This window comes from Lasiosphaeria miniovina, assembly GCF_030549165.1.
Source record: "Lasiosphaeria miniovina strain SMH2392-1A chromosome Unknown B0T26scaffold_4, whole genome shotgun sequence".
Taxonomy (NCBI): Eukaryota; Fungi; Ascomycota; class Sordariomycetes; order Sordariales; family Lasiosphaeriaceae; genus Lasiosphaeria; species Lasiosphaeria miniovina.
In genome coordinates this window covers 6,347,337-6,371,115 of record NW_026848223.1, presented here as the reverse complement: position 1 = coordinate 6,371,115, position 23,779 = coordinate 6,347,337, and the positions used below count along the sequence as shown (strand labels likewise).

The 23,779-nt window shown below is 50.6% G+C and overlaps 7 protein-coding genes and 1 non-coding gene across 8 annotated transcripts; 6 read left to right on the top strand and 2 right to left on the bottom strand.

The window, feature by feature from the left end:
* Positions 1–2,291: 2,291 nt before the first annotated feature.
* B0T26DRAFT_618135 (uncharacterized protein) lies at positions 2,292–2,498 on the top strand (the record flags this gene model as incomplete). Its single annotated transcript, XM_060436021.1, has 1 exon — positions 2,292–2,498. A coding segment is annotated over one exon (207 nt), but the record flags the coding sequence as incomplete, so codon positions are not given.
* Positions 2,499–2,701: 203 nt separating this feature from the next.
* B0T26DRAFT_614791 (uncharacterized protein) lies at positions 2,702–3,831 on the top strand (the record flags this gene model as incomplete). Its single annotated transcript, XM_060435964.1, has 2 exons — positions 2,702–3,252; positions 3,405–3,831. Coding segments are annotated over 2 exons (978 nt in total), but the record flags the coding sequence as incomplete, so codon positions are not given.
* Positions 3,832–6,550: 2,719 nt separating this feature from the next.
* B0T26DRAFT_617216 (uncharacterized protein) lies at positions 6,551–6,850 on the bottom strand (the record flags this gene model as incomplete). The annotated part of the gene is made up of 1 exon (XM_060436008.1): positions 6,551–6,850. A coding segment is annotated over one exon (300 nt), but the record flags the coding sequence as incomplete, so codon positions are not given.
* Positions 6,851–7,962: 1,112 nt separating this feature from the next.
* B0T26DRAFT_779274 (uncharacterized protein) lies at positions 7,963–9,339 on the top strand (the record flags this gene model as incomplete). The annotated part of the gene is made up of 2 exons (XM_060446664.1): positions 7,963–8,116; positions 8,154–9,339. The coding sequence occupies 2 exons, from the start codon at positions 7,963–7,965 to the stop codon at positions 9,074–9,076; spliced, it is 1,077 nt and encodes a 358-aa protein (XP_060297480.1). The 3' UTR covers positions 9,077–9,339.
* A 143-nt stretch (positions 9,340–9,482) lies between these two features.
* On the top strand, positions 9,483–9,690 carry B0T26DRAFT_713935 (uncharacterized protein; the record flags this gene model as incomplete). Its single annotated transcript, XM_060442154.1, has 1 exon — positions 9,483–9,690. A coding segment is annotated over one exon (208 nt), but the record flags the coding sequence as incomplete, so codon positions are not given.
* Positions 9,691–12,089: 2,399 nt separating this feature from the next.
* B0T26DRAFT_t133 lies at positions 12,090–12,209 on the bottom strand. The gene has a single exon. It is a non-coding gene; the product is annotated as a tRNA-Ala (tRNA).
* A 429-nt stretch (positions 12,210–12,638) lies between these two features.
* B0T26DRAFT_676813 (uncharacterized protein) lies at positions 12,639–13,040 on the top strand (the record flags this gene model as incomplete). The annotated part of the gene is made up of 2 exons (XM_060440018.1): positions 12,639–12,659; positions 12,723–13,040. 2 exons carry the CDS (start codon positions 12,639–12,641, stop codon positions 13,038–13,040), a joined length of 339 nt encoding a protein of 112 aa, XP_060297478.1.
* A 6,785-nt stretch (positions 13,041–19,825) lies between these two features.
* Positions 19,826–23,565, top strand: B0T26DRAFT_856403 (uncharacterized protein; the record flags this gene model as incomplete). The annotated part of the gene is made up of 4 exons (XM_060447695.1): positions 19,826–20,728; positions 20,780–21,397; positions 21,450–21,524; positions 21,572–23,565. Coding segments are annotated over exons 1-4 (3,444 nt in total), but the record flags the coding sequence as incomplete, so codon positions are not given.
* Positions 23,566–23,779: the final 214 nt, after the last annotated feature.

The window sequence follows — 23,779 nt, the reverse complement described above, 5'->3', positions numbered from 1 at the left end:
GGGCCTTAGTCAGGCCGTCAGCTACCATACTGCTTGAAGGAATGTGTAGACGACTTTGATTGCTCTGCGGCTAACTTCCTGACGAAGCCAATGGTTGTGAATGTCCACATGCCGGAGTTTTGTCTGCAAGGTTGCCACTTCTGCAGTGACTAACCGTATTGTTTGTTTGTTGTCACACTGGATAGTGATGTGGTGCTTGTCTAGTTGTATAGTTAATTCCGCGAGTAGTCGGCTTATAAAGAGGCCTTCTTTCGTGGCTTGTGCCAGAGCTAAGAGCTCCGCTTCCGCAGTAGAAGTGGTGACAGTGTTTTGCTTATTAGCCCTCCAGCCCACAAGCCCACCAAACAGCTTCATAGTATAAGCTTGTGAGCTTTTCCGATCAATGGAGTTGTCCGCAAAAGAGGCATCGCTAGCTATAACAAAGTCGTCTTCACCCCCTAACTATAAGGCCAGTTTTCGAGTGTTATGTAGGTAGTGGAGTACTTGTTCAGCTGCTTTGTGATGCTCTGGCCCAGGTTTGGTGTTGAATCTGACTAGCCGGGAAGCTGCAAAGCCAATGTCTGGCCTGGTGATCACTGCGGCGTATAGAATTGATCCAGTCTTCCGCTGGAAAGCCGTGATAGAATGAGGTTCGGCCTTGCCACCGTATGGCAGTAATTCTGTCGTAGCCATTGGTACCTTGGTCTTCGTAGTAGGTTGTGTAGTAGCCAGAGTGGCGATTTTGTCGAAGTAGGCTGTCTGGGAGAGCCAAATCAAGCGCTTGTCTCTATCCCTTTGGACTTCAATGCCCAAGAACCATTGTAGGTCATTTCCACCTGTCAATTGGTGTCGCTCCCTTAGTTATGATACTAGGAACTGAGATGTAGCCGTTGTCACGGCCGGCTTGAAATGAGGGCGGAACTCCTCTATTGGGCGCTATAGACGAAGATTCTAAACTAAAGGGAAAAGGGAAAAGAAGCTCAAAATCCTCCCCTTGTCACGACAGGTGCAGACAGCTGACCAGATTTGGGTAGCGGTCCGTGCACACCATAACCACGTGACCCACATCACAACCCACTTCCCGCCCAGGCCTTGGAAGCTTTCTTTCCTTTTTCCTTCTTTAGCTTTAGATTCTACGAATACAGCAACCACATTGCAGCCCTGCCTCTCTACAGTTGACTGTGCGGTGACAATCTAAAGCTCAATCTCGCTAATCGCCTAGGAAGGCAATTGAAAAGAATATCCCACCAGAAAAACCAGAACCGAATCGCGGGATCGCTACTCGAGGTGTGCGACCGCCCGACCGAAGAACGAATACAGCACTCCAAGCGGGGCACTGTAGGGCGAACGGCAGGCAAGATGCCCGCCAACGACGATTTGCAACTGCAGGCAGTCCTGCAGGATGCCGTGAATGAGACCAACTTCGACCGCGAAGCCTTTGCAAGAACTCACCAGCGTGAGAAGTCCGATACTGCGTTATCCGCATTGGCCAAGCAGATCGAGATGACAGCTATATCTACAAAAGTGCTTGGAAACACCACGACGCTTACTGCAGGCCGATCTCTCTCCCCTGTTGATGACCGAGTGGACATTCGCGACTTCACAACACGGATCACTGGCGAAGTTGACAGTGCCAAATTTACAATGACCAGCGAAGACATCGATAAAGATCTTCAGGAGAAGCTTTCCGACCTGGCTGTCCTCCATGTTCGCCGAAACAAAGAGGGTCCTGGCCTGCCCTTTGGTCCCTGGCTAGGCCCTGACCAATTCACCTTTGAAGGAACCATGGACGTCAAGGATTTCGAGAGCCAGTCCAACAACCACCCAGATGAGCATTTTCAGGAGTTCAAGCTCCGCACCTTGCTGGCACACTCTTGGTACGATCAGATGTCTCAGCTATACAGTATCGCTCGACACCAGTCAACCATTATCAGCAATATCAAGCAATGGGCCTTATTGGGACTGGCACAGGCCACTCGCTCTGCCACTGTAGCAGCAGAAGCCGCAGAGTTCTCCCCGGCACCCCGCCCTAGCATTGAAAACCCCGTCGACGATGCCAATAACGCGATTATCACGAGCCTGAATGATGTTATAGCCAACAAGGATGAGATCATACAGAAGATGCAAGATAAAATCGACCTCTTGAGTCGCACCATCGCCGACAACGCTGCTAGCAGATCACCACGTGGTGCAACCCCTTTCTCCACCACTGATAGCACTACTCGTCGTAGCGCCAAGATCTCCGACCCCCCCCCCTGTTCTACAATGATAAGGACAAGGACACGATCACGTTCAACGCCTGGATCCGGCAGATTGAGAACAAGCTGGACGTCAACTCTGATTACTATGAGAGCGACCGCGCTCGACAGTCGTATATCGAGTTCAGATTAGCGGGCAAGGCCTCGTACCAGTTGGAACCGTACCTCGAGGACGCCCACCCAAACCAGATTAAGACCTCAGAAGCCCTCCTGACCTGGCTGAAGAATGAGTTCCGTAATGTGAACCGGGCCGAAGAAGCTACCGACGGAGGCTCGTCGGCTCCCTCGGTTGCGAACGAAGGATCGGAAAACTAAATACCCTGGGGCAATTGGACTCTCTCCCAGGGGAAGTGTCGACGTGTAACATTACGACTATAGGAGAAGAGAAGACTGGAGTGGGGTTACTAGCCAGATACCTGGGTGGCCCTGCATTCACTGTTAGCTGTGAGATAGCGAGCAATGGACTTTCTTTGACTACGGATGATGTTTTAGTCGATACGGGAGCAAACGAATATATCTTCGTGAGCCGTGACTTCGCAAGAAAGATACAACGGTTACTTCATATCAAATCCATTACGGATCCCGCCCCGAGACTGGTAGGCGGGTACGATAACAAGTCTCAACAGATCATCGAGGAGCTACTAGAAGTCAACCTGGTCGTCCAGCACAGGACGATTAGGGACGAACACTTGATTATCGTGGACTGCGTTCACGACCTGATGATTGGCCGGAAGTGGCTCGACTACCACGACGTACTAGCTGACGCACGACGCCGTCGTCTACTATTCCCCGAGGAATGGGAACTTGACCCAAGCTGGTGGACCACCGTTCCGTTAGACCAGTCGGAGCCTGGGCCCCTTAATCCAGATTATCAGGAAGATGCCCAGAGAAGAGAACTGGCCATAGAAAAGGAAGATAAACGCCGGCGTGACGGAAGACTTGTACGCGCACGGATCGATGAGTTGGAACGGCAGGAGTACGCCGGATTCACGGTGGAGGACCCACGTACGCCGGAGTTATGGCGATGCCATTATTCCACCCAACACTAATACAACGGCCAGCTCGACGGCTGACTGGCGATCGTAGAGACCGGGAGCTGAACCTTATGGAACGACAGCTCCATGCCCCCGACCCTCTGAAGCAAGCACCACCACCTGTGAAGAAGAGGGACCCATTCCCAGAACATGATGCGCAGGGCTTGTACCGCATGCAACGTGACGGCATAGGCTGGTATAAGGAGAGGCCCATCGAGATGGCAGTACTAAACGAAGCTGCCTTCAAACTAGCCTCTAAGGGCGAGCAGGTCGACGTAATGACACTACACGAACTCGACAAGCGTATATCGGAATTGAAAGAACTAAGGAACGGCTCCGACGGACTGGATGAAGACGATGAGAAGCTACGGGAGCGAGTGTTGAGCGAGCTCCCTTCGCCATACCACGACTTCCTTGATGTATTCAGCAGAGTCCAATCTGATATCCTGGCGCCAAGACGAGGTCTGGTAGACCATAGGATCCGATTGTTACCAGAGAAAGAACCGGAAGACCTCGATTATAGTCCCCTCTACAAAATGTCACTGGAGGAGCTTGAGGCTTGTAAGGAGTATATCACAGGGGCTTTGAAGAAGGGCTTCATACAGACTAGCGGATCGCCCTGGGCGGCACCTATCTTATTCACCCGCAAGCAGAACGGCGGGTTGCGGTTTTCCGTTGACTACCGCAAGCTCAATGCAATGACCGTAAAGGACCGCATGCCGCTTCCACTAATTGATGAAACCTTCAGCCGCCTCGGAAAGGCGAGGATCTTCACGAAAATCGATATCCGACAGGCATTCCACTGCATACGGATACATCCAGACGACGAGCAACTGACGACTTTCCGGACCCGGTACGGCACATATAGCTATAAAGTTATGCCGTTCGGATTGAAAAACGGACCAGCTACCTTTCAACGGTTCATTAATGACTGCTTACTCGGCTACCTAGACGACTTTTGCAGCGCATACTTGGACGATATCCTAATCTACTCTGCGACCGAGGAAGAACATACCAAGCACGTTCAACTGGTATTACAACGGTTGAGGGAAGCTGGGCTCCAAGCAGATATCGAGAAGTGCGAATTCCACGTACGGGAAACCAAATATCTCGGGTTTATTATCGGAGTAGATGGGGTATCCGTAGACCCAGCAAAGACGGACATCGTCAGGGATTGGCCGGAACCAGACACATTGAAAGGAGTGCAATCATTCCTCGGGTCCTGCAACTTCTACCGGCGATTTGTGAAGGGGTATAGCAGCATAGCCAAGCCGCTAACAGCCTTAGCCAAAAAAGGCGAGGGATTTAGATGGACGGACGAATGCCAGATCGCATTCGACGAGCTTAAGGCACGACTGTTGTCAGCACCCGTGCTAAAATACTTCGAGTACGGAAGAGAAACCCGGGTGGAAACTGACGCATCGGGAGGGGTGGCGGCAGGCGTACTGAGCCAGAAGTACGAGGATGGATGGCACCCGGTAGCCTTCTTTTCTGAGATGATGAAGGGAGCAGAGCTCAACTACTTTATCCATCATAAGGAACTGCTAGCTATTATGAGGGCCTTACAGCACTAGCGTAGCGAACTAATCGGACTCCAAACCGAGCAGCCGTTTATCGTCTTTTCCGATAACGATGCGCTGAAATACTTTACTACGAAGAAGCTGCTTAATATTAGGCAGGCAGGATGGGCCGAGGAACTGGCCGACTTTCACTTCCGTATCGAATACCGGCCAGGCGTCCTCAACGCTGCGGCCGACGCGTTGACAAGACGTACGCATGAGCTCAAGACCCAGAAAGAGCGCCAAATGGCCCATCGAACCGTACAGATGTTCCAAGAACAAGCAGACGGCAGCTTAATCATGTCCCTAGACTGTGGGACCTTTTTGCAAGAAATTGCACAAGTCCTAGCTATGATTAAGGCAGTGGAGAGCGATGAGTCGAGAGAAAGCTGGAAGCAGGAAATTGAACTCTCAACTCTGGAGGGACCTCCGGAGATCTCCGGCCACGAGCTAGTCGACCAATTACTGGAAACCAACAAGATTAGCGAGTCCTTATTAATCTACCGGGAGAGAGCATTACTGGAAGAAGAGACCAAGCTCTCGATTACCCAGGGGGGGTTACTCCTGAGAGAAGGAAAGCTGGTGATCCCTGATGAGAAGAACCTACGGACTAGGGTTATAGACGATGTCCACTCTAGGCTCGCTACAGCCCACCCCGGCCGGAATAAAACCAGGAGGCTCGTGAGAGAGTACTATTGGTGGGCCGGAATGGGAGCAGATATCGACAGATTCGTGGCAAACTGTAAATGCAAAGCGGCGAAAACACCACACGATAAAACCCCCGGTCTATTACACCCAATACCGCCTCCCCTACGGGTATGGAAGTCTCTGGTTGTGGACTTTAAGGAGATGCCGAAGGACCGAGACGGGTTCGATAACCTATTTACGGTAATCGATCTTGGAGGATGTGGTGGGTGTGTTTTTCGCGAGTAGCGGAGTAGATGAGGATATCGTCGAGGTAGACGATACAGAAGACATCTACCAGGCCAGCCAAGGCCCGGTTAATGTAAGCCTGGAAGAACGGACAGGGAGGAAGTCCGCGAACTTATACGCATGAGCAATCGCTGGGCTGCCCTTCCTGGGAGGTACCCACTCTTGCTAACCACTTTCACAGATGTGGCTGAAAGAATAATGTACGTCTTATCTCTTCCAATCTGCTACCGCTCCATGACGCTTATTCCCTCGAAGTAACCAAAGACGTATTACAAACCATAACCTTAAAGCTCTCGCCGAAGAGATCTGTCGGGTCTGTCCAACTGCATTGATTGTAGCCTCGGATTATGTGGCGAAGGATGCGGAGTTAGCTGTCAGATCGGGCCCAGCATATGACCCAGGACGAGCACAAGAGGTGTTAGGGCAAGTGAAAAAGATGTTGACTTGACTAGAATGCGGAACAACATCTTGTGTAGCTGTAGAGATGGCAGACGTGACAATCACACTTAATTAATGGCCAGGGCTTGGCGGTATGGGAGTAGTGACTTGCCCGCGATGTCATAGCAAGTGTAGCACTTAGGTACTGTGATGCAGTCCACAGACTTCCAAGTCTAGCTATTCGCAGTTACTTCTACCAACCAGGCAGGCGGCGCCTTGGTCTCTCTTCGAATTCCTGAGACGATTAGCCTTTTATCTTAAATTTTGATGATAGCCTTACCTTCACAGATGCGAAGAACTGCGTAACCGCAGCTTCACCACCGAGCTGCTCCACCTCGCCTTCCTCCACTCTAGCTTTGACGAGCTTCGCCACAGCGAGGACGTATTTCGGCGCGCTCCGCCTCATGTCTTCGTTGGTAATGGCCGAGTTCTTTATCTGAGCAAGCACGACTTGCATCCAGCGCCTGATGTCTGACCACTGAAGGACGTGGCCACCAAGCGCCAGCGTTTGATGCTGGCGCACCCGGAACACACAGTGAATCGTCCCCGGCATGAAGAAGACAGACTGGCCGGGCTTGAGGACAATATATCTCCAGCGGCCACCTGTAAAGTGGTGGGGGTCAGCCGTCCACGAATTTCGCTCCTCCTCCGTCGGACAAGACATCCAGCCGAACCCGATCGACCCTTCCTGGGCAGTGATCCACGTAGCAAAGCCGTGACTGTCCATGTGCGGCGCCGTGTTGTGGCCCCCTTCCGACAACAGGACTCAGTTCCCAGCCAAGTCTAACAGTCTCGTCCCAATCGAGGCGTTGCCTGTAAGCCATGTACCTGCTGACGAGTTCGGCGGCCAAGATAAAGCTGACAAAATTCACAGCGGTATTAACCCTCTTCAATAGTTTGTCAGCACCTATTACTCGCTAATGAGAACAAGAGTATGTGCTATTAGCATACACTTACGTTGTATAAGTTGTATAAACGATCCATGGCGAGGGGGAGACAAGGGAACGATATTGCGTAGGGTGCAAAGACGGTGACGGTTGACGGAGATATCTGGTTCTGTCCTTGATATGCCGCCTTATATGTTTTCAAAGTGCCAACTCATCACCTGCCTGACTCCAATCTACAAGTCATATTGACCAGCCAAGGCAACCCGAAGCTCGTTGTCGCAACTCGGAGTCTTTCCAAACTGCGAACTGGGCTGCCATTGGTGCACATGAGAAAGCACCCACATAACTATCTGCATAAAACTTTAGTCCAGCCAATGAGAGAGTAGACAACCCTATGATTCACTTGAGTCGCTAGGTAGTGTTACACAGCAGCAAATCAAGGCATGCACCAGCCCAAGGTGCCAAAGCCCCCCTTGTTAAGTACCTTTGAAGCCTGACGGGCTGCCGCAGGCTGAGTGTTCTCTTGACATAGACAATGGCATTCATCCTCATCAAAACGGCCCCTTTAGAACCAAAGTAGACAAATGGTACACACTGACCTGACAATGCCCGTCGACCTTGAACAGCACGGTTTCTTCAGTCAAGGGTCGCCCCACAAGTCATGGGAATCGAAGAAGGACACCATCCGAAGACTGTACATCGAAGAAGCCCGGCCATTATGGGAAGTACATGAGATAATGATGAAGGAACACGATTTCAAAGCCTCGTGAGTATTGGGGCTCTTGCGGGCTTTCCTTGTACCATTGCGTGTCATCCTCGCTCCGCGCTGACCCACATCCTTTGGTATTCAGCAGTACAAAACTCGATTCAAACAATGGGGTCCGCCTTTTCCCAAAAACAAGACACGAACAAGGGCCCACGAGCAAGTCCCCATTCCTTCAGGCTCCGCGAGAAGAACGAGACCCAGGAGAATTACTATCAGGCTGGAACATCAGCGCTCAGTAGCAACCTCCGGAGATGCCAGACTGGTCATACTCTTGCCCAAATCGCCTCGCACACCAGCAGTGGAGCTCGCCTTGCGCTCAGCGGGCAACTATACACAGGGGCTGCTCAACGACTTCACTTGGGATAACTTCACGATAACATCCCAGGCCGGAAGGTGTGATTTCGCAGCACAGTGGCAAGAGATTGTGGACCAGTGCTGGGGTGCCACAGAGCTGGTGCTGCGGAAGGAGTTGCCCGATGGCTTTAACGCATTGCAGCAGATGTGCGCGAAGCTGAGTGACGTGGTCCGATTTGTCAGCCCGGCGATGATGGTCAAGTTGTGGAGGCTGTGTTACCGACTCTACAAGACATGCTCCAAAATGGGCGACGGTGATTTTCGACTCCTCCGTGAGTTTCTCAGATACATCAGAGAACTCATGGGTCACCATCATGGGAACCACCCGCTTTGCCTGGCGCTGGACGCGATATCTACGGCTCCTGGAGGTGAGCTACGCGACACTCTGAGAGTGTTCTATCTCATCACAATCCGGGCCATGGAGTCCCGATTGGGACAGCATCACTCCGTCGTTCTAAATATGTGGTCCAACTACTTGAAATACTGGGAGGGAGATGGCTTGGACAGCGCGAGCTTCATCCAGGGGTACCAAGCGCTCCTCGGCACTTCCGAGTCCGAGTTTGGGGTGATAGTAGAAAGCACCGTCACGGTGCTCCACGGCTTCATGTACGCCGCATACTACAACCTGAAAGACAAAGCTCTCAACAAACACCTCGCTTTAGAGCTGCACAGCAGGGTACCGCAAATGCCTTGCCTTCAGGGAGTTCCTTGGTGGAGTGTGCCTACGCAAGGATTTGCCCTTGCAGCAAAACTGCTTGCCACACTGAGCCTTGAAGAAGGGCAAATCGAAGCCTCGTGGTCGTTCATAGAAAATGCTGTCAATCGACTTTCACAATCAGTGGCAGTGGCTTCGGAGGACGCTGTTTGATTCTGGTGGAGATGGTTCAGTTTGCATTTGGCAACCCTGACTTCCAGAGCGGGCTCATGTTGACCCCGGCTACCATTCACTGGCAATAAAGTACTGGGCAAAGCCCCTTGATGAAACATCCGCTCTTTATTTAGCTGTGCCAACTCCTCTGTATCAGGGTAATTCCAATATCTGGGCTCAGCGACAATCTTGCTCTCGCTTGGCCTGTTGAGGGCAAGTCTATCCTGAAAAACACCCAAAAGACTCGAGATCTTTGAGGCGGCCCTGTCCTCCAAGAGACAACGGCAAGGCTTCCTCCGGATATTTATCTCGGACCACAAGTGGAAAGATGGCCAGCCGACCGAAGAGGAGGCCTTGATGATGCTGAAAGGGGGACGACAGTGCCATCCCTGTGCCTGCCGTCTTCATGTTCGTCCCCGGGATGCCTGTCGTTGTGAACCAGAACACCCACCAGGGCCTGAAGCTAGTCAACGGTGCCAGCTACACTGCGCTCAACGTCATTCTCGACAAAGCACACCCGGGCCACCGCGTTAATGCCGACACCATTATCCACTTCAGCCCACCGGCAGGTATTTTGCTAACGTCTGACACAACCAAAGACCTCCACTTCGTTAATTAGGGGCCTTCTGGGAGATGCGCAGCTTTGCACTGCTGTTGCTAAATTGTTCAGCTCTCTTCTAATAAGCGTGTTATCCCAGTTCAATGGTGTCGCTGGGCCCAAAGCCGGGCTAGTGGCCTCCAAATCACCCGTGGAAGGGATAGAAGCTGGCCGGCTCCGAGGAAACCTTACCCGTCTGCGTAGACCCCTAAACTCCCAGACTATCGTCCGACATCGGCATCTTACTCATAGCACCGGGCAGCTCGCCTGTTGTTGAGGGTGGTGACAAGGGAGAAACCCGTCTTGACTGGATCTGTACGACCTTGCCTGAAGTTAGTAAAAACCGCGGATGTGGGACGTAGCTACGAGCCGGCACCGGAGCACTCACCCTGGGCAGAAGACCGAGGAAGCCTTGATAAGCTACACGGTGCAGGCTTGAATTCTAGCTACCGGGACAGGACTCCATATATAGGATCCGCGTGCCTTCGTGGCGCGGAGCCCCAGTGAATACAGTTCGAAACAGAGTGAGGCGATGTGGACGTAGAGAAGTGACTGTAGGCTAAAATAATTGGACGATAGTATCACCGCACAGTCAACTGCATGAGACAAGGCTGCAATATGGTCGCTGTATTCGTAGAATCTAAAGCTAAGGAAAGAAAGAAGAAAGGAAGTTTCTAAAGCTTGGGCAGGGCGCAGGGAAATAGGACGTGGGGTGCACGGGCCATCTAGTCTAGTGGGGTCCGGGTCGGGCCCACTATTCCAGAGTTGTCTGCACTTGCCGTGACAGATAGATATAAAGACAAGTGCTGTTTGGAAGGGAGGGGGGAGTGCGTCAGCAGATGAACAGGGTAATGCAACGACCAAGGTGAGTGTTTGTAGATGGTTAGCCCACGATGGAGGGCGCAAGGCGTACTGGACAAAATTGCGTGGAGGGAGTAGAAGCGGCGAAAGACAGGCAGACCACCAGGGTACCTTGTCGCACGTCGCTAGCATCACCGTTGCTCCGGCGCCAGGAAGGCATGGAATATGACGATGCTGGCCTGAACGACACAGGGGGCGCGAACCCCGAAAGTGGGCCAGGCGACGGTTGGAAGAGGGAAGCCGTACAAGAAAAACCGAATCACGAAAGAGAGGGGAAGCAGGAGGCAAGAAACCCACGGAAGGGCAGCACAATACGAGACGGAGTTAGCTTACCAGGTCGCGCGTCGTCGCCAGTCGTACGCGCCTAACAAGGTAGAAAGCTACGGAAAGTGAGGCTGCTGTCCAGAAGAGAGGTAGAGAGATTGAAGTAAGGTGGGTAGGCTGGTCCAAGGTAGAGGCGCAGTTGGAAGAGGAAGGCCGTATACAAAAGAGAGGAAGACGTAGCCACGAAAGCGACAAACGGCGAAGCAAAATACAAGACGCCGTAGGCTTACACATTCACTGCACTCATACACTTTGAGTGGCATTCCGATTTGACTGTATTACCCGTGCGATAGGAGCTTGCCCTTTGTTCTATCTTCATAATTACCAACTCCAGCATCCTGTGGAGCCCGTGCTCCCTTACAGACAGACGACCCTGACAGTCGAGTGGTTTGTAATACATTGGGCTAAAGTTAGGAAGGTGGAATACCGGGTACATTTCATAAGTCGCCTTAAGGGCGAGGATAAATAGGTATTAGAGAAACACATAAGCTGTAAGCTAGTCAAGAAACGCGAGCCTAGGAGGAAGGTGAAACGAGGAAAGAGAAGGAGCTAAAGGTCTAAAGTTATAACGATTTTCATCTTTTTTATAGCCACTGGTATAACTATTCTTAAAAGGATAGTAGATAGAGCTCGAGGACTACTAGAGAATAGAGCAAGGAAGAATCGTCACGATGTTGTCTCCAGACCTTATCTACGAGGGGTGTCTCCATCACATCTAAGGAAGTGGCCGGGTGTTCTAGCAACAAGTCGGAGGGCTGCCTCCTTATTAGTATATGCTGTAGCACGGCCAGAAGCTCCAACTATCCTAGCTATTGCAATGCCACATATTAAAAAGGCATCCACAAGCAAGGCTGGGGAGTGGGGGGGGGGGGGGGGATTGCAGAAGGGTCGGTAGGGCAGATGGGACTGTATGTATAACTGCATTTGACGACATCAAGGTGGACATCGTCCGTAATAGAATTGCAAGACTCTCTTGCAACCCAGGCCCGCCCTTTGATGCCGAGCTCGTAAGTTCGGAGAACATGCTATGACGGCTGATTTATGTGGTTAGTTGACGCATTCATGCTCTGCCGGCTCTCCTTTTCGCCAACATCTCCCGACTGTGTAGCTTCCTGCTGTCTGTTGTCAAGAATAGCAGATGGACATGTGGATTCAGTCAACGCCCTCCGTGCTCCGCGGGGGTCATGTTCACCCTTTGAATCGACAATTGAGGGTAGGTGACAAAAATAATGGATTGCACAGGATTCGAACCTATCACCTCCCGGACACGCCACACGTTGAATGCTGCAGGCTCGGGGCATTCAACATGTCGCACGCATGCCGATTGAGCTACCACTGCGCCAGCAACCCTAAGATGGAAGAGGAACAAGGAAAGCGAATAAAAGAAGGCTTGGCGAGGACGTTGGCCACGGAGGGGGGCATAGTTGTAAGGAAAGAGCTCCCCAACACGGCCACACACAAGCTCCTTCCCTCAATCTAGACCCATAACCTGAGCATCCCAGCACACTCGCGCTTCTCATCCTGTTCCGTTGCCTGCCTCTTTCTCAAACTCTTCAATCACACAGCAGCCATCCCCAGTTGTCACAGCGACCACGGTTCTTCTACTGCCTTCAGGTCTCTTGACCTAGCCTGACCCAGTGCACGCTCGCCCTGTGGCTATCTCTGTCTCCGTCTTCGTATGTTGGTTCCCTTCTACCTACCGTCCTTTCGGCCCCCTGGCACTAATCTCGCAATCATTTAGCAATTGCGCAGTTATTAACCTGCTCGAGCGTCTCAATAATGGCGGCTCCATTTCCCAACGTATGGGTCTACCCTCCGTTCTAACATTTGCTCGAGGCGCTGGTACTAAAAATCTCACTCTAGGCTACGGCATCTCAGCTGCGCTCCCTTGCGCGCACTGCTTATAAGCAGTGCGAAGAACTCGAGCCTTTTACCGCCGAGTCGATGGCCGCGGGCGCTGCCATCCTGAACCACCAGTTCCGTGACCAGCTAGTGTACTTCGGCATCCTCGAAGCTCTAACCCTGGATCTCGCCTCACATCCTATCCCTTCCACCGCGGAGAAGGCTGTTATCTTCCACCGAGGCACCGGCGACATTTGGATCGCGGTATATGCGCAGAAGGGTGAGCGCTTGGTCTTGGTATATGACGGTATTGGAGGTGGGAGTGAATGGAGGCTTTGAGCTAGCCCGAGCTACACGGATAGAGGGTTACAGAGCCACGCTCCCTGCAAAGCTTGAGCAAGATCCGTGGTTCAAGAAGGACTTGGTCGTTTATGACGGAGGTATCTATACGACCTGCATGCCGAGCGCTTCCGGCTCTTTCTCGTTGACTTGGGCAGAGTGGCGTGCGCAGGATTGGCCGATCGGTCTTACGAATCAAGACCAGTATGAGTCTGGATGGATTTGGTGGCCCACAGCGGATAGGTATAAGAATCCCAAGCCCCAGGAACCATCGGACATACCCTGGGTGGATATCATCAGGCGAAGATTCAAGCGCGTCTCTAGTGATGGGAAGCTGTCATCTGTGGAGGGACTACACTAAATAGGACGAAGGTGGCTGTGGAGTCTATTGGAGTTCATAAGCAACGACTAGGGAGATGATAGCCGGCATCTGATTCACATCCCGTATTTAAGACGACCGGAGATAGCTCAGCTATAAAAGCACACAGTTAAAATCACCACTAGTCTTTAGCACTCGACCTTAGATCTTGTCGTGGGCAGGGCGTTCTTTTCCAGGTTTACACGTATCAGATGGGAATTGATTGGAGCCGGCTCTTAAATATCTCCTTTGACTGCTACCTTGGTAAGCTGTATAATCATCGACTGGTAATATAGTGTGAAGTTCTTCTCTACTGCTCTGATAAAGGCCGCTTCATGAGAAACGTGTCCCTGTTTCTCTATTGTCAACAATTCTGTGCCAATGTAATTCCACTGGTCAAAGTTCTGCCCCCTTCTGGCCTGTTGCAACGAACACATATCCAGAACAGCACCCAAAAGAATGACTCGAGGTCGTGCATGAACGAGTGTTGCTCGCCGAGAAGTATTCCAATAGCCATAAAATCCCTTGTACCAGTCTTTCCCCTTACCCCCGAGGCCCTAATACGCTGCTCCTTAATGCCAAAATCCATGAATCCGCAATTAGCCTTATTAATTATGATATTGTTAATAAAGATGTCTCTGTGAAGAAGCCTGGCTTTATGTAGCAATAGCTTGTATCCTTCAATACAATTGGCCAGCGCGAGAATAGATTCCTCCAAGAGCTCGCCTTGTAGATAGGTTCCCAGTAGTCGCTAAGAATAACACGCCGATGCAACTCGATCTACCAGCGCATTGATACTAGATTTAGTCCTTATGTTAGCTCCGCCGGGGGTGAGGTGGGGGTAGGCTCTCTCTCTCCGTCCAGCCGGAGGCGCTCGTAGGGGCCCTCCTCCGAGGGAGGAGTGGACGGCTATTGTCTCTTTCCTTTCTTCGTCCGCGGTGGTGGGGTAGGTGGATTCGCAGGCTAGGCAGCGCCCCTAATGGCCTTGATTTCTTCCTTGGTGGGCTTTACAACTTTCCCGTTCTCGATCCGGGGTCAGGCGATGCAGGATCTGTCTGTAGGGGAGTGCTCTCCGTAGTAGTTCTCTTGCTCTTGGTAACTAAAGGTATGACGGGCCAGTCTTTATGGCAATATTGAGGCCGAGTAGTTGGATCGTGATCCATGTCCGCTTTCGCATTTCAGCTTCAAACGGAGTTATATCTGGAAACTGCGGGGTTTTCCGGTGTAGCTGCATCGTCATTGCCAGCCGAGTCACAAACCCCATTAGGGAGACGAGCTGGGTCATCTCTGTCCCCTTGACAATCTCCGTACCGCGTAGCAAGAGGTATGGTGGCCTGCGTATGTGGAGCATGGTCAGGACGAGGACTGAAGGCAAAATGGAAGAGGGCGCGAAGACTGCTTAATCCCGCTCAATCTCTCTTCTTCTCCAAAATCCCCTCGTATAAACTCTTGTCCTCCCAAACAACCAGCCCTCTTTGCAATACCACCAACAGCCCTTCCAGTCTTAGCTCAATAGCACCACAGCCGGCACCAGTGTCTTCACTCACTTCTACAAAACTCGCGTCCCACACAAGACCCCAACCCAATCGCTTCCGATGTGGCGCAGAACACTGATAAAGCGCCTGCCAACACTCAACGGCTTTCGCATCCCGGTTGTAACGCACTAGCAACTCTTGTTCATACAGGGATCACTCTATAACGTGACGTGCTCTTTAATAAACCTCTCGAGACAAGGCTTATAGAGTCGAACCTCAATCTTATGGAGCTTACCGATGCACTTTTTGAGGACGAAGTTCAGTACTGAATGGATCCGTAGGTCATCCAAGATATTAAATGGAAGAACCCCCTTGTTCTGCGGTAAGGGATGAACTGAAGGTATAAGGGTACAAGCGTACAAGTGGCAGGTGACAACAGGTCGCAGTGACAGGGGATCACTCGAGCAGGGTGGGCGAAATATTATCGCTGGGGCAACGATAAATATCGCTTATCGCCGATAATCGTGCGATATCGTCGATAAATATCGATAACATTGATAATGCTTAGTCAGCTATCAATCTATCTCCGCCTCAACCTCCACAACTCGTTCTCGAATACATCCTGGCTCCCCCGTAAGCCCTGACCTAATCCAATGCTTCAAGCATTCAAGCATTTCCACTGTACTTTCTCCTAGTCGCATTCTTTCCCACGTTATCGTACGACGATCCCCAGAAAAGACCCTTTCCGGCTCAGCACTCATTGCCGGGATTGATAGGATGTTGATTGCCAATTGAGATAGCTTCGGCCAGCGTCTTCGTTGCTCTATACGGAGCCACCAATAGAGAGATGATCCTTCGATTTGACGAGGTGGCTCTGACAAGTACTCTTCAAGTTCATCTTTGCTTGGTGGCCTTGGAAAGTTCTCAAGACCTCGCATTAAGGTATCCAAATCATCATTCGGATTCGGATTCTGATCTTGGCTCCTCTCCTTCTCAATCAGAAGAGCTGACTGTGGTTTATTTTCTGCTCCTTTGAAGTTGATCCAGAGCGTTTTGACCGCTTGGATTGCTGGCTTGACCCATTTTTTCTCCCAATTATACTTGAGATATTCAGTCTTCCTCGAAGGATGGAAAAGAATCGCAGCAGCATAATACGGAGTATCTTCCGTTTTGGCATAGTATTTGTCGAAAGTCTGCCAGCTCTTTTGGATTCGTTGAGAGATAAAGGGATTAGATTTGAAGGTTTCCTGGCTCCTCCTATAATGCTGAACCAACGCATCCATAACAAGAAGAACTCGGTCGATTGTTGCATGATCTCCCTCAGTAGTTTTTGTTGCTGAATAAAACGGCTTAAGGAAGGATTGGATAAATCGAAGAATCTCCCAATCTTGCGGAGAAAGAAAGTCAGACTTCAGCTCTTCGTACCAAGCTTTCGAATAGGTATCAAGGGCTGATTCCTTTTCCAGTGCAACTCTTAACATCTCGTACCAGCTATTCCACCTTGTGCTATTATCGAGAGGAATATTCCGGCCGGCAAGAGTTTTAAACTGATTCGTACGAGAGACTGAACCACGGATGTGGATGACGATATTATGAAGCTTTCCAAGGGGGCCGATATTGCGAAAGAAGCCCGATTCGAAATCTTCTTCTTCTTCATCCTTTTGGAAAAGAAACGCTTGGACTGCTAGGTTGATAATATGCCCCGTACATCTGATTCGATTCTCTGACGCCTTCCAATAGAGGCCTTCTTCTTCAAACTTCGAATCGAGAAGTAAACAAAGTTTGTCATTAGAGGTAGCATTATCGCCGATAAATGCCCCAATCTTGTGATAGATTCCGAAATCCTGAAGAGTTTGGAAGAGAATATCGTGCTGGACCTCAGAGTGGTGTGAAGGAATAGAAGGTAGAGCGATTAGGGCCTTGACTAATTCCTCGGTTTCGAAATCCACAAATTGAGCACAAATCCCTAGGAATAGCTTGTGATTTGGAGAAGTCCAAATATCCAGAGCAAGGTGGATTGTTGAAAGCGCTGATTGGAGCTTCTTCCGTAGAATATCTTTATGAAGATTGAACGAGCTGCTAAGTTAGGTGGGGGAGTAAGCGAACGCCACTGATCCAGAACATTCTAGATAAGCGAGGAACACAACCAACCCTCTTATATAAAAAGCCCATAACTCAACCAATTCTTTTCCAATTCTCTTCATCTTCAATTCGTTTTATTCTTCTCTTGACAATGGTTTCATATACAGAAGAAGACCTCCGCAAGGCTTGCGAGGAAGCCGTCAGAACACATCGATTACGCAAAGTCGCGCGAAAATGGAACGTTCCACCCTCCACCCTTTATGGCCGTCTACATGGCTCCCTACCTCGAAATTTTGCTCATCAAGATGAGCAAAGGCTTACACAGACCCAAGAGGATCGTTTAGTCGAATGGATTCTTCTTCAACAAGATTTAGGATTGCCCCCTACACATGCACAGATCAGGGAGCTTGCACGCCGTATTCTAGCTGAAAGGGGGGACTCCTTACCACTTGGAAAGGGGTGGTGCCGTGCCTTTCTTAACCGCAATCGAATTTTGAAGACTCAGAGGGCCAAGAGAGTCAATTCGGTCCGCGTCAACTGCGCTACAGAGTCAACAATTCGACCTTGGTTCAACCATTTCCAAACACCAGCTATCAAGGCGATTAAGCCAGAGAATCGCTGGAACAAGGACGAATCTGGTATTATGGAAGGCAGAGGAACCAACGGCCTTGTCATTGGAAGCCGTGCCTTTAAGGCGCTTCAAAAAAAACAGCCTGGAACCCGCACTTGGACCACTTTTGTCGAATGCATCTCAGCAGCTGGCCGTTGCCTTCCTCCTTTGGTCATTTTTAAGGGGAAAAGCGTTCAACAACAATGGTTTCCTTTGGATATGAAGCCATTTCAGGATTGGTTCTTTACAGCAACTGAGAAAGGATGGACTACCGATGAGACAAGCCTCAAATGGTTAAAAAATGTGTTCATTCCTCTCACCAAGCCAGCAAACTCCTCTGAGAAACGACTCCTTATTATTGATGGCCATGGCAGCCACACAACTGCCGATTATATGTGGGAGGCATTCACAAACAATATTCACATTATTTATCTGCCTCCCCATACTTCCCATGTCCTCCAACCCCTAGATTTGGCCATATTTGGCCCCCTAAAACGACTTTATCGCAGACGGCTTGAGGACCTTCTTGCTAACGCCTTTGACGACTCTTCTGTAGCCGGAAAACGTGCGTTTCTGGAATGCTACCAGATTTCACGCACAGAGGCAATTACTAAGAGTAATGCTAAGTCAGGATGGAAGGCATCAGGCCTTTGGCCCTTGAATGTCAACAAACCGCTAAGAAGCCCACTCCTCCTCAAGAATTCTAATACTTCACGCCCCTTAAGAACTACTATAGTTACCCCAGAGGTTCGCACACTCCGTATGCCAATCCTGGAGGATTATGGAGACGATCGGGTGCAGTGGAGGACTCCTAGAAAGGCACGTGATTACGTTGAGCAGGCAAAGAAGTTCGCACGCATCATCAAAGCAATGCCAGCGGATAAGCTCTTCCTCAGAAAGATTGGTAAGGCTTTGGATAAACAGGCCTTTGAACTGGCTATTAGGAAGCGAAAGATTGAAGGTCTAGAACACACTCTCGAATCAATAAGAGCCAGAAAGAAGAAGAAGGTTGAAGAAGATCCAAATACCACCTTTGCGAATATTCAGACTATTCGTGAGGCCCAGAGAGCTGTAGGGCGTGCAGCAGAGGTTTTAGAAGATGCGGAAGAAGCGGATGATTCAGAGGATATCAAAGATTGTATTGAAGTTTTGTAAATAACAAGATCACCCTTTCTTTTGTTGGAGGGTTAGTTGGGACTCCTGCTTATACAGAATGTTCTAAATCAGTAGTGTTCGCTTACCCCCCCACCTAACTTAATCCGTAGTTTAAGCGTCGAATGTGATGAGATAAGACTCTGAGCCTCAGGATTTAGCTCCTGACAAAAGGCACGAAAGAATGGGCTCTCGATAATCCGGAAGGGAAGATTTTGGGTGACAATCATAGCAACAAGGGCTTCATTGAGGGTTTTCTGGTTGAGAATCTTCCTCATAACTCGGGTATCCAATTCAGAAGTCTGATCGATTTCCGATGCCTTGTTGTATAAGAAATGAAGAGATTGAGATGCCGTACGAGATGGGGCTTCGAGGGTGATAGCATGCTTGCGAAGGTGAAGTCGTACATTCGTGGTGCTTTGCCCAAACCAAGGGCAGTATTGGCAATAGTAGAGACGATTTTTGCCTTTGTGTGAAGGCTCAGTCGATAGTGGCTGTCGAAGCTGATCATGTAGACTTGACTGAATAGTTTCTTGAGATACCAGAGATTCCTCGGTATCTTGTGTCGAGGGAGTGGACATTTTGTAGTTGAGCCACTTTCGTAGCTATATTACAAGGCGTAGCCGATGAAGATGATGATATTGAGGGGAGAGGAGGGGTAAAAAATTATCTGCTTACTAAGGAACCGATATCGACGATATCGGTCGATATCGTCAATATCGGCGATAACAATTATTGATTCAATATATCGGCGATAAGCTTATCGTCGCCCACCCTGCACTCGAGCAGGGTACAGGATTGGTGTAGTCAAAAGATGCACAGTAAACACAGGTACAGGCGCATTTATACTTGCATTGCTTACTGCCGTAAGAGCAGGACTCTCTAGAGCTGTGGTTACGGCCGTTGTATATATACTATATGGATCACCTGTGCGCGGTGATCCACCTGCCCCTGGATCACTCGAGCCCTCCTTAGTCTGATTGGCTCTTAACGAGTCCTTATCTATTGGACACCTCCTTATCGTCCAGGCCCCACCGCGCGACCTCCTATATACTCCGAGATCAGTCGGAATTTGTCGGGACAGCTAGAAGATTGCACTGCCTCATAACTTCCCCGCACTGCCCTGGTGCCCTTCACTTTCGCGTCCACCTTCCATCCTTCCCGCGCCATTGCACGAAACCACCTCTAGGCGTTTCAGCTGAAGTCTCTCTGTTCACGATACTTCTTTGAGATGATCGGCGCTTGTTCCAGATCATGCGTCTCCTAACACTCAAAGATGGCGAATTCAGCCTGACCAAAGATCTTCATAGGGACATCCCCCCTTACGCTATCCTCTCACATACCTGGGGAAAGGACGAAGAAGAGGTTACCTTCAAAGATGTGGTGGAACGTACAGGACTGGACAAGACTGGATTTAGAAAAATTCGGTTCTGCGGAGAGCAGGCTGATCGCGATGGCCTTCAACATTTCTGGGTTGATACTTGCTGCATCGACAAGCAGAACAGCGCAGAGCTTGCAGAAGCTATCAACAGTATGTACCGCTGGTACCAAAAGGCGCACACGTGCTACGTCTATCTGTCCGATGTTTCAACAAAGAACCAAGCCTCCTCCGGCGCCTGGGAGTCAGCGTTCCGGAGAAGCAGATGGTTCACTCGTGGCTGGACGCTTCAAGAGCTTATAGCTCCGCCATCGGTTGAGTTTTTCTCCTCAGAATGCCATCAACTCGGCGACAAGAAGACGTTAGAGCGACAACTTCACGAGATAACTGGTATCCCAGTCCGGGCCCTCCGGGGCGCCATTCTGACTGAGTTTAGCGCCGACGAGCGAATGTCATGGGCTAAAAACCGCCAGACCACACGTGAAGAGGACCAGGCCTACTGTCTGCAGGGTATACTAAACATCTTCATGCCACCCTTGTATGGCGAGGGAAGACACCATGCAGACAAGCGGCTTCGAACGGAAATTCAACGCAATGTCGGTGGGATGCTTTCTTCCGAGTGGCCTGCACAAGGTAATCCGCAACTAAAAAGTCCAGACGCTTCCACTGCTGATTGATTCGTAGATCACAAAATGGCACAGCACGAGCCCTTTCCCACTGTTCCATTGAGTGGAAGCCGTCACTTCATAGCAGTGCAAGCGGATACTACCAAACCAGGAATAGAAAGACGAGCAGGCGCAGCCATTAGACTTGTTCACCTCTTCAGTGCATGCCTGCAGGCTCTCGACCAGTTTATGGTGTATAGAGAGTTCGGAGCCGACGCGCATCACCTAGAAACTCGATTCGTCGCTGAGAAATTCCGCTTCGAGCAATGGGGCATGGCTGTCGGTTTCCAGCAGGGGAAGTTCTTCAATGGTAACGACAGCGCCCTCGAAGATCCACAGGCACTTTCGGGGGTCGAGCAACTGTTATCGAGCATCAAAGAGATTTGCAGCAAGGCAGACGATGCGTTCCAGGAGCCCAAGCTAGGGGCTCATGGACTGCCAAGAAGCCAGACTGGGTCTCATCAGAGCGCACTACCCCAGTCCAAAAAGAGCCGGTTCAGAGATAAAGTCAAATACACAGCCCAAGTCGAACTCCTCGGGAAGCTAGTGCGGAGATTGCAGGATTTGGTGCCTCTTAATGGGTCCAAGAATCCACGCCTCGAAAGGCGAGGTCCTATGGCTTCTCACGATGCTGCCGGTACGCAAGCCCCGTTGCAGTTGTCGTAGAGATAACCTAACTCGGATTTCAGACGATCCCACGGACGATAGGGCTTGGGCTACCGAGTTCCAACAGATCCTAGTCAGAATTGAGAGAGAAATGGAAGGTTGGTCACCCTGCAATGTACGTCCTAGCGATTGCTAATTGGTGAAGCCGAGACGCGAAGAACCGTGAGCGCCTGGCTGCTGGGTGGCTACACTCCGAATGGGCTCTACGAGGACTCTGCTCAGAAGAGAGTAGCCGGCACATGTGACTGGATCTTAGACCGACCCGAGTTTCGGAGCTGGGTGTCGCCGGATTTCCCAGCAGGATCCGCCAAGCTTCTCTGGATCCATGGGCCAGCCGGGTTCGGAAAGACCATTCTCTGCTCTAGAGTTGTCGAACGCCTACCGTCCGAGATTGGAGCACCCATTGCGCACTTCTTTTTCTCCTCCGATTTTGAAAGCCGCAGAGATCCCTATATCGCCATAAGGTCGTGGATATTCCAAGTAATCTTACATCCAAAAGCGTTTGATGTGGTCTACGAGGAGTGGGAAGCCCAGTATGGGCGGGCAGCAACACAGGCGCATGTTGTTACCATGTTCCACGACGTCGCCCATGCCATACCCGAGTGCACTTTCGTTTTGGACGGGCTGGACGAATGCAGCTGGACGGGTCAGGACCGATGGTTGCACGACAAGGACCCCATGGGTGCATTTCTCAACACCATCACACGGGCCGTTGTGGATACCAAGACTCGGATCATGGTTGTCAGCCGTGATGAGCCTAGAATTCGACGAGGCTTGCCCAGCTATGTGAGCGAGTATAAGATATCCTCGGAAGACGTTCGACCCGATACGGAATCGTATGCCAGGAGTATTGTCGACCGAAAGCTGTCTAAGAAATCGGAAGCGACGAAGAATGATCTCGCTCTGAGGATGGCTGGCCGTTGTAATGGCCAATTTCTATGGCTGAAGATGCAAGACGGTTCCTTGGACAGCTGGATGAGCAAGAAAGCGCTTACGGAAGTGATTGACGAAACTCCGGCCGGGCTTGAGCATCTATACGATCGAAACTGGGACGACATATTGAGATTCCCACGCTTGAAAAGGAGTCGCGCCTTCGACCTACTACGTTGGGCAGCCTTTGCTCTACGACCCTTGACGGTTTGCGAGATGATCGAAGTTCTTCTTGTTAACGACGAATGCGATAATCTCCCAGTTGACGAAATACCGGACACCGTTGATGAAGACTATGTCGATTGTGCGATAATCGGCCTCTGTGGTTCATTGCTTGAGGTTAGAGGCAACTCATCAGAACCGCATGTAGGATGCAGAACAGTACACTTAGCCCATTTCTCTGTCAGGCAGTACTTTGTTTCTAAGATGTCAGCGCCTGCTAGCGTCTTGGTTACGAATGAACGACTAAGGTCCTCGAACGAAGCTATTCAGAGCGGCATACTCGGCAGGCTGTGTCTCCGTTACCTTAGCTTCCGGGGCGTATGGCAAGAGCCTCTCCAGGCCGAGGCTAGTCAAGTCAAGGGGTCGTTCCGAGACTACGCAGCAGGCTTCTGGTATCGGCATGCAACTGTATGCGAGCCAATCGACGCAGATACAGTCTGCCTTATAAACACTTTCTTTGATTCGAGCAATTCGAACTGGGATGCCTGGAGGGCGTGGTTTGACCAAAACGATGCAGAATCAGATACAGTCGAAGGAAATATTGCTGTTACAATAGCCAGCCCTCTATACTATGCATCGCGACTTGGCCTGGTTGAAACAGTCAGAAAACTCGCACGGGAACCAAATTATATTGTGAAAGAAAATGCAATTTCAGGCAGAACAGCTTTAGGGGCTGCCTGTAGCAAAGGCCACATGGGGATGGTGCATATACTACTACAAGCAGGAGCCAGCATTGCGCAAACGGATAATATCGAGAGAACCCCGCTATATTTGGCTTCTTGGAAGGGACACGATAGTTTGTTGAAGCTTCTTCTCCAGAAGGGAGCCGACGTCGCAATTCCAAACAAGTACGGAGTAACATCGCTCAATTCGGCTTCGGGCGAAGGACATGTCGACGTAGTCAGGCTTCTTCTCGAGAAAGGGGCCGATATCACAGTTCCAGACATTGACGGATGGACGCCACTCAATTCGGCCTCGAGAAACGGGCATGTCGACGTGGTCAAGCTTCTTCTCCAGAAGGGGGCCGATATTACAGTTCCAAACAATCACGGATGGACGCCACTCAATTCGGCCTCGAGCAACGGGAATGTTGACGTGGTCAAGCTTCTTCTTGAGAAGGGAGCTGATATCACAGTTCCAGGCATTGACGGATGGACGCCACTCAATTCGGCCTCGATCAACGGGCATGTCGACGTGGTCA